Raw genomic sequence first — 12,663 nt, forward strand, 5'->3', positions numbered from 1 at the left:
AGGTACAAAAGTTCCTCCAATCCATTTTGGAGTTTTTTTGTTTTTTGTTTTTTTATCAAACATTAGATCCTTAACAAAGAAGCTGAGGCCCAAGAAAAACTACTGAGGAAGAATGGAAATGATTTTATAACGATAAAACTGGAGGAAAGTGACAAAGAGAGTCATATCTGAGACATATGAAAGTGATATTAGAAACAGTGAAGTTAGGGGGCACTTGAGTGGCTCAGTTGGTTGAATGTCCAACTCTTGATTTCAGCTCAGGTCACGATCTTATGTTTCATGGGATCCAGCCCCATGCCAGCTCTGTGCTAACAGCACGGAGCCTGCTTGGGATAGTCTCTCCCCCCCCCCCCTTCCCCTCCCTCGTTCACATTCTCTCTCTTTCTCAAAATAAATAAATAAACATTAAAAAAAAAAAAGAAACTTATTTTAAAGAACAAGCAACAGTGAAGTTAGAAAACTCTTATTATTGGCGAGGAGATAATTTGTACTGTTTTGGGTATGTTAAATTTTATATACGTATAAGCATTTGCAGACAAATATTCAGTAGACAACTGAACATATGAGTCTTAAGTTCTATATGGAGATATGGACTTGAGATAAATATTTGAGTCATTTGTGACCAGGTGATTTTTTTTTAAGTTATAGTTATGGCTGCAACTGGCAAATGTTATAGAAGACAAAAGCAAGAAAAGAATCTTGGAAAACATCTATAATTAGCAGGCAGAGTGAATAACACAGAGGCTAATGGAACAATGAAAATGCCTGGTGCTGCCACTTCCTGACTAATGATACTAACATTCTAAACAAATCACTTACTCTCTCCAGGCTACTGTTTTCCCATCTGTAAAATGTGGGGATAAGAAAAAATAACCTCAGGTTTGTTACTAAATCTACTAGTTTAAGTCCATAACGAAAAGCTAACATTTTAGAAGCTTCTACCAACTGAAAAATACTAAAGATGCAAACCAATTGGAAAATACTACTTCAATGTTTTCAAATTAATACTTCACTTTCTAAGAACATACCAATGACTAAATTAAGAACAAACCAATATTCAGAAGCAGCTTTTGCCTAAAAAAGTAAGAGTTGCTTTCCTTAGGAGGCTGGAGACCCTGATTTCTGGATGTCAAAAATTATGATAAAAAAATAACTTTGAGAAATTAGAACCCTCATACATTGTTTGTAGGAATATCAAAAAATACAGCTACTTTGGAAAACAGTTTGGCCATTTCTTAAGCAAGTACACCAAGTTGCTATATGACCAGAAGTTCCACTCCTAGGCTTATACCCAAGAGAAATGAAAACAGATATCCAACCAAAAATTTGTACAAGTACATATGTTATTATTCATAATAGCCAAAAAGTGGAAATGACCCAAATGTCCATTGATTGATGAATGATAAATAAATGGAATCTTATTTGTTAATAAAAAGAATGAAGTACTAATGTACATTATAACATGGATGAACTTTCAAAATATTATACTAGGGAAAAGAAGCCATTTCCATTTATATTAAATGTCCAGAACAAGTAAATCTATAGAGACAGAAAATAGATTAGTGATTGCATAGCGTTGGGGGGGTAGGGGTCAAGAAATGGGGTGGGTGGGGCAGTGCCTACTAATGAATGGGTAAGGAGTTTTTTTGGGGGGGAGGCGTTATGAAAATATTTTAAAATTGATTATGGTGATGGTTGTGTAACTCAATATGCTAAATACCATTAAATTATATACTTTTTAATGGATGAATTATATGGTATGTGAATTATATCTCAATAAAACTATTTTTTAAAAGAGGGATGATCCCTTAGAACTTAAAGATAATAGTAATGTCACCTATTTATGAAACATTAAAAAATTTTTTAAGTGCTTTTTGATCCATATGGCGCCCCTAACGTATATACAGGGTGAATTCCCATTTTAAAGATATATAAATTGAAGCAAATTGATTTCCCTAAGCATACATATGCATGTATCCTCAATCAGTGCAAGTTAGCTCCTGGGGTGAGTGAAAAATATTTTAGATATTACAGTGGTTTGTGGCTTCCCAAAGGGCCACAATACATAAACAGATATGCAGTATATCTATGGTATTAATATTTCATGGGGAGGAATGGGATTAGGAAAAAATGTCTTAAAAGGCTCCCTCAGGGAGAGATAATAATAATTTTAAAAAGTTGAGAAACACTGTATTAGCAGTGCAGCAAAGAAAAGAAGCCATAGCTCCTAAGAATCCCAGGTCTGTGTTAATTCCATTAACCTACATGTGTGTGTTCCAGATCCCAGGATGCAGGGTGATCATATTTTCTAGGATGAAATTGATTTCACGTGACTTCACTTTTCCTAATATTGATTAAATATACAACTACATTTTTCCATCTGAATGCCTCCAGATCTTATATCATCAAACCCCAATCATAATATTAGACTTAATCCCATAATACTCTGAATCTCATCTTCTAATCACCTAATCTACTTTTCCCTAATTCTGAAACTTTTCTATTATTGGGCTACAGTCTCTTATCAGCAAAACATCCAATATCCTCAACTTCTCTGAATATTTCCTTCATCTTCTTCCTCTAATAAAAATATGGTTATCCACAAGAGTCAGACGATAAAAAGAAATTAAGGGCATCCAAATTGGCAAGGAAGAAGTCAAATGTTTACTCTTTGCAGATGACATGCTATTCTATATAGAAAACACTAAAGACCCCCACCCCACCAAAATTGCTAGAACTGATATACAAATTCAATAGTCACAGGATACAAAATCAACATCCAGAAATCTGTTGCATTTCTATATACAAATAATGAAGAAACAAAAAGAGAAATCAAGGAATCAATCCCATTTACAACTGTACCAAAACCAATAAGATACCAAGGAATAAACCTAACCAAAGAAGTGAAAGACCTGTACTCTGAAAACTCTAAAACACTGATGAAAGAAATTCAAGATGAAGCAAAGAAATGGAAAGACATTCCATGCTCATGAACTGGAATCACAAATATTGTTAAAATGTCTATACTACCCAAAGCAATCTACACATTTAATGCAATCTGTATCAAAATACCAAAAACATTTTTCGCAGAGCTATAACAAAAAATCTGAAAATTTGCATGGAACCACAAAAGACCCCAAATAACCAAAGCAATCTTGAAAAAGAAAACAAAGCTGGAGGCATCACAATTCCAGACTTCAAGTTATATTACAAACCTGTAGTAATCAAAACAGGATGGTACTGGCACAAAAACAGACACATAGGTCATGGAACAGAATAGAAAATCTAGAAATGAACCCAAAACTATATAGTCAATTAATGTTCAACAAAACTGAAAGTATATCCAACAGGAAAAAGATAGTCTCTTCAAAAAATGGTGTTGAGAAAACTGGACAGAAACATCCAAAAGAATTAAACTGGACCACTTTCTTATACCACAGATAAAAATAAAATCAAAATTGATTAAAGACCTAAATGTGAGACATGAAACCATAAAAATCCTAGAGGAGAACACAGGTAGTAACCTCTTTGACATCTGGCCATTGCAACTTCTTTTTAGATATGTCTCCTGAGGCAAGGGAAACAAAAGCAAAAATAAACTATTGGGACTTCATCAAGATAAAAACTTCTGCACAGCAAAGGAAACAATCAACAAAACTAAAAGGCAACCTATGGAATTGGAGAAGATATTTGCAAATGACATATCTAATAAAGGAGTAATATCCAAAATATATAAAAGACTTGTAAAACTCAACATCCAAAAAACAAATAATCCAATTAAAACAAAGGCAAAAGACATGAATAGATATTTTTCCAAAGAAGACATACAGATGGCCAATAGACACATGAAAAGATGTTCAATATCACTTATCATCAGGGAAATACAAGTCAAAACAATGAGATATCATTTCACACCTATCTGCAGAATGGCTAAAATCAGCAACACAAGAAACAACAGGTGTTGGTGAGGATGTGGAGAAAGGGGAACCCTCTTGCACAGTTGGAGGGAATGTAAACTGGTGCAGCAACTCTGGAAAACAGTATGGAGGTTCCTCAAAAAGTTAAAAATAGAACTACCCTACGATCTAGCAATTGTACTACTAGGTATTTACCCCCCAAAAAATATAAAAATACTAATTCAGAAGGATACACACACCCTGATGTTTATAGCAGCATTATCTACAATAGCCAAATTATGGAAACAGTCCAAGTATTCATCAACTGATGAATGTAAAGAGAAGTTGTGGGGTGTGTGTGTGTGTGTGTGTGTGTGTGTGTATATATATATATATATATATATATATATATATATATATATATATAATGGAATATTACTTAGACATAAAAAAGAATGAAATCTTGCCATGTGCAATGATATGGATTGAGCTAGACAGTATTATGCTAAGTGAAATAAGTCAGAGAAAGACAAATACCATGTGATTTCACCCATATGTGGAATTTAAGAAACAAAACAAACCAGGAAAGGGAAAAAAAGAGAGAGAGAGAGAGAGAGAGGCAAACCAAGAAAAAGACCCTTAACTATAGAGAACAAACTGATGGTTACCACAGGGGAGGTGGGGAGGAGGGGTGGGTTAAAGAGGGGATGGGGATTAAGGACTGCACTTGTGATGAGCAATGGGTAATATATGGAAGTGCTGAATCACTATATTGTACACCTGAAGCTAATATTACATTGTATGTTAACTGACTGGAATTTAAACTTAATTTTTTTTAATGTCTTATTTATTCTTAAGAGAGACAGAGAGAGAGAGAGACAGACAGACAGAGCAGGAGCAGGTGAACAGCAGAGTGAGAGAGGGACACAGAATCTGAAGCAGACTCCAGGCTCTGGGCTGTCAGCACAGAGCCCGACGTGGGGCTTGAACTCATAGACTGCGAGATCACGACCTGAGCCAAAGTCAGACACTCAACCGACTGAGCTTAAATAAAAGCTTTAAAAACATGGGGCTCTCCCTGAGGATATTACTTCTCACAGAAACTTTGTGAATTTTTTTTTTCTCCTCTTACACCAGCATATTACAGACCTTTGACATTTAATAGCAATGAAGAGAAAAGAGAATACCTATTTAAGTTTCATTTTCCATTTCTTTTGCCTGGAACTATTTTACCCCAGATTTTTGTGTGGCTTGCTTTTTCGTATATTCAGATCTTTATTCAAATCTATGGCAAAACCATCCCTGACTACTCTGTCTAAAATAGTACCTCCTCTGTCACTACCTTCTTAATCTGTTTTATTTCCTTCGCAGCACACGAAGAGAAGAGGAAAGTAGAATAAAAATATGATTAAAATATATATCCATGTAAAAGAGAAAAATACTACAAAGTATTTATAGCAGTCACCTTTAAGGTTGAAATTGAGTGACTTTACATATATATATATGTAATTTCTAATTTTTCTACAATGGGTATATACTTTTATAATCAGAATAAAGTTATCTTTAAATAATAGATCATAGTGATAGAAAATTCAAAACAGCTAAACAAAAGAATAATGGGAGAGTCCAGCAAATTTCTTCCACCTTCAGTGCCCAGGCAGAAATCCCATCAAGTAAAAAACTCTGATAGACACTGATATGAAGACCACTTCCTGCTCGAGGCTGGTTGGCCATTGGCCTTACCTCACGGCAGACAGCTGCGATCTGGCCTTCATCCATGCAAGTTTCTGTTACCACATCTGTCAAAGAGCCTCCAGCCAAGTATTCCATGACAACCCACAGCTCATCTCCCACGAGGTAACTGTAGGAGTATAGAAAAGGGGTAAGAAGGAACAGAGCACACTGAGCCATAGCAATGGGTTTCAAAGGCTCAGCATATACACAGAGTGAACCTGTATCTCCATCAGCTCTGGAAAAGTCTAGGGTTCTTTTTTCCGGGGAAAAGCAAAATCTGGGGGATAGAAACACTAACTTGATATCCCTTGTGGATTCTCCTGGAGGAAACAAAGCAGATTATTCTGTGAAGCCCAAAAGAGTAGAACTAAGATTATTAGGTTGAAGATATAATAAAATTACATTTCATCACAATACAAAGCAACGCTTCTCAAAATTAGGCATCATTTCCACACATCTAGAAGCATCAAGGCAGAGAGCAACCAAACATTTGACAAAGATGGGATTTGGAATCCATGTCACCAGCATTAGAGCAAGTCACAAAACCTCCTTGAGAGTTCTAAATCTGAGATCCATGAGACCAAGTACTGGGTCTTGTTCAAGACTCTATCCCCAGAGTCTAACACAGTAGATGCCAATGTTTCCTGAATAAATCAATGAGCAAAATAAAAGATAATTGATTGTAAATATTAAATGAAATAATGGCTATAAAAGCCATTTAAAAGCTATAAAGTATCATACACATATTATGTTGGCAATGATCTCCACTTTACATGATTCTAAAAATGAAATGAATTCAACAAAGCCTGCAGAGCCAAAGCCTCTTCTGGTAAGCCAAGGGCTGCCATTTAGTGCTGTATCCCTACAGAGATTATTGAGACATGAGTTACGACCAATACTATCACTCAGGGATTGGATCATTCAGCCCTATTATGTGATAAATAAAAAGATCACTTAGCCTGTCTGGTCAGTCTTTTTAGCTGCAGAATGAAACAAATAAAAAGACTAGCCTAGAGCCCTACAGACTTTTCTGCTAGCTTTAGACAAAGAAGTTATATTGGACTGACTTGAGCTGTGTGGTATGTCATCTTATTGTCACCCTGATATTGGGACTACTTCTGGGCAGACAGAGAGACTGTTAAAAAAAAAAAAAAAAAAAAAAGCCTTCAGCAAAGGGTAGGATTTGAATCCTCTTCTCTTGATTTTGAATCTAGTACTCTCTACATAGCTTCTATATTCTTTGTAACTCAAAGTCTTGTAGTTTTTTGTTTTGTTTTTTTTTTAGTTTCCAGGAAGAATATATGTGACAGATTAAGATGTTCTTCAACTTGAATCTCTTTTGAGAGAGAAGATGATGGGGACTTGGACTAAAAGATAATTTAGGACTGGGTAAAAAACTCTCCACTGGCATGAGCCTATCTCTTCCCTGACAAAGAATGCACATTATGCCCTCTCATCCAGCACATCAAGGAGACATCTGCCAGCTTGGACTGATTGGGAGGAAGAAATATGAGGGTTCAAGAGACTATCTCTGGACACTTGGAAAAGAGAGCCTCTTTACCTGGGCCTGACATGACATACCTGGGCTTTGCTGTGCAAAGCTAAGACAATGCACAAACAGATACAGGTTGTCCCAAAAACTCTGTGGCTACACTGTATGCCAAGGTACCATCAAAAATCACATCTCCAAGGTAAAGCCTCAGAGCATCACACATTTGGAGAAGAACAAATCGGATGGAGCTCTCCCCTGGGACAACTCACAAGAATCAGACGCTCAACTGCAATACCTTCACTTACTGCTCAGGGTAAGGGCACCCTCCTCTGTGCTCCCACAGGAGCTCCTGGGTATTTTTTTATTTGAAGGCAGGGATTGAACCTTACTTACTTCTGGTTTCACAGCACAAGCCTCTGGAAACACCAGCAAAGGCACAATTGATAAACAAATTTATAAATTTTCTTATCTTATTCCCAGGACACAAATTCCTTCAATAACATGGTCATGCATTTTATCGTTTAGATACCTCCAGTGATAAGACACTCACTTTTTAGTGAGATAGGACATACTATAATTGGAAGCTTTCATTTTTCCTCATCCTAAGCAAAAATCTGGTACCCTTATAGCCTTCAGGAGTTTGTCCAAGCTATACTCTTCTATATAATAAGTTCTTCAAAGAGATGGGAAGGTGAATAATAACTTTCAGAGGATTTTTCAAAGCCAGTCATGATCCGCATCATGGAAAGACAATCATTCCTCAAAAAGGAAGAAGGCTTTATTTGCTATAGTTATCAACATTATGCATTGGAAAGGTCAAAGTCCAACTCTTTTCTTCTTTAAAGAAACCGAAGCCTACCAATGTTTTAGATGCAAAAGAAGAAATCTGGCAGAATCTGGTAGAAATGAAATATAGCTGACAATGCAACATAAATATTAAAAAAAGTTAGAGTCCAAGACTTAGTCCAATAGCACCTCGACCTGTGATGTCTCTAAAACCCAGGCAAGAAGCTCACTTTCTTTTTTCACATATAGGAGAAAAGAACATGATATGATGGAAAGGGTATGGATGTTGGTGCTAGGAATATTCAAATCCAAAACCCTCATTTGCTACTTACTGTCTTACTGGTCTTGGACAAGTTATTAACTTCTATGAACCTCAGTTTCTTCTCAGTAAAATACAGGTAGTAAACCCTATTTCACAATTAGATATGTTCATGAAAGTACTTGGTGCAAAGTAAAGCATAACACAAATGTTAGCTATAACCACTATTATTATGTTTAAGAACAGAATTCTGATGAGCTGGAATAATGGGCTGACATAATCAAAATGGGATTTAATGAAGGTTCCTAAAAAGTTCTACATTACCAGTTTAAGGCAAGCTCCCATTTAAAAAAAAAAAAAAGGGATCAGAGATTTAAATTGACTACAGACTAACTAGAGGTCAACAATGAAACAGGCTTCCTAAAAATAAAACAGTGGATGAAATCACGTTGAATTTAGAACAAGAGAAGTCTTATTCTTTCCATATTGGTCAATCTCAAATGAAACTACAGACTGTCAAATTTTGAGAGAATGAGAAAGATAAACTAGAACTTATTCAGGAGGGTGAGTAGGATAAGGAAAGATCTGGAATGTGAAATGATTTAAAGACTTACATGGCTGATTCTGGCAGATGGGCTGAAGGGCCTCTGTGAGGCAGAACAAACGGTTCTGGGACCAGGTGTCAGAAGCTACAGGGTGGTAGGGTTCATCTAACCCAGAAAGACTGTGCAGCAATCAGAGGTGTCCAGCAGTATACAGGGTCAGAGGCAGACAGCCAAGCATCACAGAAGATTCTTAAATGAAGGCAGTTTAGAGTGCTAGTGATGTCTTCTCCACTAATAATTCCACCACCCATCAGTCCCAGGCTGATCTCTCTGACAAGACCTATTACTTCATACCTGTCCAAGTAGTTGACAATATTTGGGTTCTTGTTTTCCCTCATGACCAGGATCTCATTAATAATCAGCTCTTTCTTCGGCTGCTGCTGAAGGTTCATCTGCTTAATGGCCACCTGAAACAGAGTACATTCAATGAGCAACCAGTCACTCAACATTTACTGAGTGACTACTTAGTACCAGAATTTAAACACTAAGGAGACAGAGACAAATCAGTCTTAGCCCTTGCAGAATTCACATAAACCCGTGTATTCAATGTGAGGTTCCCGGACCAGCAGCATCAACATCATTTGGCAACTTGTTAGAAATTAAAATTTTTATTTTTTTAATGGCTATTTATTTATTTTGAGAGAGAGAGAGAGAGAACACACGCAAGTGGGGGAGGAGCAGAGAGAGAGGAAGAACAAGAATCCCAAGCAGGCTCCATGCTGCCAGCATACAGCCCAACACGGGACTCGACCTCATGAACTGTGAGATCATGATCTGAAGCTGAAATCAAGAGTCTAAGCTGAAATCAAGAGTCTAACGCTTAACTGATTGAGCCATCCAGGTGCCCAAGAAATTGAAATTTTTTAGGTCCCACCCAGAAAGAATCAGAAATTCTGTTTTAATAAATGCTCCAGCTGATTCTGATGTGCACCAAAGTTTGAGGATCAAACCTTCTATTAATAAAATATTCATAAGAGACAAATATTTTTTTAATCACAATATAAAAGAGGTATGCCATAACAAAAGTCCATACGAAGTGTTACAGAAACACAAAATAGAGCAAGACCTCCTTCAATATGGCAATGTTGAGACGCTTCATAAAGGGGGGGATGACTTTTTGAACTTGGTGTGGAAAGATAAATCAGAGTTGATCACATTAAGAGAGAAGAGAAAAAGGGGATGAGATCCTTAATATTTATGTATCAAAAAGAATTTAATAGGTTTTTTTGTCTGTGGAAATGAATTTCCACATAACACAAATATAAGGTATAAGTTAGTTTCCAAGACACTTTGTGTCCATTTCTTCTATGTATCAAGTATTAGGTAAGGTATTCTCAGGTTTATTTCATTTAACCCTCAGAGACACACTATGAGTTAAGCATTAATATTGATTCCTTTTGACAGATATGGAAATCATGATTCAGAGAGGATATGTTATTTGTATACAAGTGATTCAGTAGCAAAGTTAGGATTAGAACCCTCAAAAGTGATGCCAATTTACCCTGCACACAAGGCCAAATTAATCTTCCCCATAGTGCACATTTGATAACACCCTGCTCTGCTCAAATACATAAATGGTTTCTGTTTGCCTAGATGCTCCTCAGCCCAACATTCAAAGTTCTCATGATCTGACCCCTATCTTACTTCCCACTGTATTCCTTCACATACTCTGTGATCTGATCTTCTCTCCATTTGGAGTACCTTGCATCCTTTCCACATGTTCAAAAGCTATTTATACTTTGTGTCAGGCCAAAAGAAACCTCATTCTCCAAACCAGATAGGCTTTTTTCTCTTCTTTAAAGCCTCATAAGATCATATTTATAGCTCTCTTAGGGAACTTACCACATAGTGCCTTTATGATGATTAGTTAGGGTGTGTATCTCTAGAAGCTTGAGAGCTCATTTGAAAACTCAGAATCCCTGGTGCCAAGCACAGGACCTGACACACAGTGGTTGCTCAACAAATGTTTGTGGAAATGAAGAGAGAAAGAGAGAATTCAGTGGGTTGATAAGAACTTTGTTTTTAGACTATAAATAGCATCAGCAATAGACTATTCCACAGAGCTTAAATTATTTGCTAAATGTTTACTCCCTAGAGATATTTTCTTTTCCTGCTTAACAGACAAGAACAGGGACAACCTAACAGAACAACTAAATGAGTCTTTCCAGAAGCAGCAAGAGCTGTAAAAAATGAATAATCCACATTTTTATGGGAAAAAAAACATAACTCATATTTCTTTAAGTAAAGTATAGGCAATCTTCTGCAGAGATTCAGTTCATCAATAAGAACAGAAATGATTCTTTTAAACACTTGACTACTTCCATTCCTCACCGCAAGCAAGAAAAATTTGCTTCGGAGTGGGGTCTCCTATGAGGTTAGGCTTCTGGTCTGGCTGTAGCTTTCCATAATGTTTGATTATTAGCTTTTTCTAATATCTGAAGAGCAACATATTGATCTAAAGATGTATTAAGTATAGTGACCTTTATAATATATATTAAAATCTGGGGCCAAAGGAATACCTTTGGAGTTCCTCTGGCCATCCTAAAGAATGGGACGGTGCTTACAAACCTCAAAGAGGTGGCTGCTGGAAGCAGCAAGGGAGATGACTGGCAAGTAGAGAATAACACAGAGGCAGTAGCAGGATACCAGGAATCCTTTTCAAAAGCTACTAAATATGTGCTAGGCTAAATGCCCTTCACACAATCCGTCCCTCTTAGGACAGCACATAGCATTTCTATAAAAGAAAAAGAATTGGGCTTGTGCTCTGAGAACCTGAGCTCTGGGGACCTAAGCTCTGAGGCTGTCATTTACTGACCTTGACCAATCACAAGTTTTCTGTGCCTTGGTCTCTCCATCAGTACATTGAGGATAATAATCCCACCCTTGGTTCCCTTTTTTGCAGGATTGTTTTGAGGACTAAATAGGAGATAGTGGCCAATGCATTACTCAAATACAAGTAAAAATTTTTAATAATAAAGGAAGAGAACAATAAAAACCATGAATTGTAGTAATGACTGTATTTGAGGAATATCTAACCCAGAGCAGCAAGAATGACCACATCAACAGGAACGACAGCAAAAACCAACCAACGACAACACTGTTTATTCAGTGCTTACTGCGTGCCAGGTGCTAGGTTAGGTGCTCTAGTTACATTTTCTCAGTAAAAAGTAACAACAACCCTCCAAGTAAAAATCATTATCTGTATTTTCAAGTAAAGAAATTGAGACTAAGACTTTTAAGAAATTGACCAAGGTCATAATCAATGCCCTCAGGTCCATATGACTCCAAAGTCTCTTCCAATCTATTCCTTCTATAAAACACATTCCCTCGGGGCGCCTGGGTGGCGCAGTCGGTTAAGCGTCCGACTTCAGCCAGGTCACGATCTCGTGGTCCGTGAGTTCGAGCCCCGCGTCAGGCTCTGGGCTGATGGCTCGGAGCCTGGAGCCTGTTTCCGATTCTGTGTCTCCCTCTCTCTCTGCCCCTCCCCCGTTCATGCTCTGTTTCTCTCTGTCCCAAAAATAAATAAAAAACGTTGAAAAAAAAAATTAAAAAATAAAATAAAATAAAATAAAACACATTCCCTCTAAAAATGGGTTTGAAAAATAATTGTTGGATCTGTAACTGGGAGACTTCCTGGCACTAACATGCTAATCTTCCTATATGTGACACACAACAGTTCTGTTCTTCCCAGGTGGATAACCCCCAATAAGCACTCACTCACAAAGACTGAGAGCATCTTGCCAGCTCCACTAACGATTTATGCTCCCTGGGGCAGGAAATGAGGCCTTCCTGACCACACTACATTAGCCACCCTAATGGACTTGCTTCCATTCATAGTTTTGTAACCACAAGGGAGGCATACAGTGAGGTCAAGTTTCTATTTCCTGTGGC

The 12,663-nt window shown here is 37.1% G+C and overlaps 1 protein-coding gene across 4 annotated transcripts in view; it reads right to left on the reverse strand.

The window, feature by feature from the left end:
- The window catches only part of PAK1 (p21 (RAC1) activated kinase 1), a 154,683-nt gene that overhangs the window by 8,846 nt on the left and 133,174 nt on the right, over positions 1-12,663 (reverse strand). For all 4 annotated transcript variants that reach the window (XM_019449918.2, XM_019449916.2, XM_019449917.2 and 1 more), the window contains exons 10-11: positions 9,067-9,179; positions 5,640-5,757 (exon numbers count right to left, since the gene is read on the reverse strand). In XM_019449918.2, the coding sequence (XP_019305463.1) occupies positions 5,640-5,757; positions 9,067-9,179 (231 nt within the window). The remainder of the gene's footprint in view (positions 1-5,639; positions 5,758-9,066; positions 9,180-12,663) is intronic.

Source organism: Panthera pardus, unplaced genomic scaffold, assembly GCF_024362965.1.
Source record: "Panthera pardus isolate Hobbes unplaced genomic scaffold, ASM2436296v1 HiC_scaffold_12, whole genome shotgun sequence".
NCBI lineage: Eukaryota > Metazoa > Chordata > Mammalia > Carnivora > Felidae > Panthera > Panthera pardus.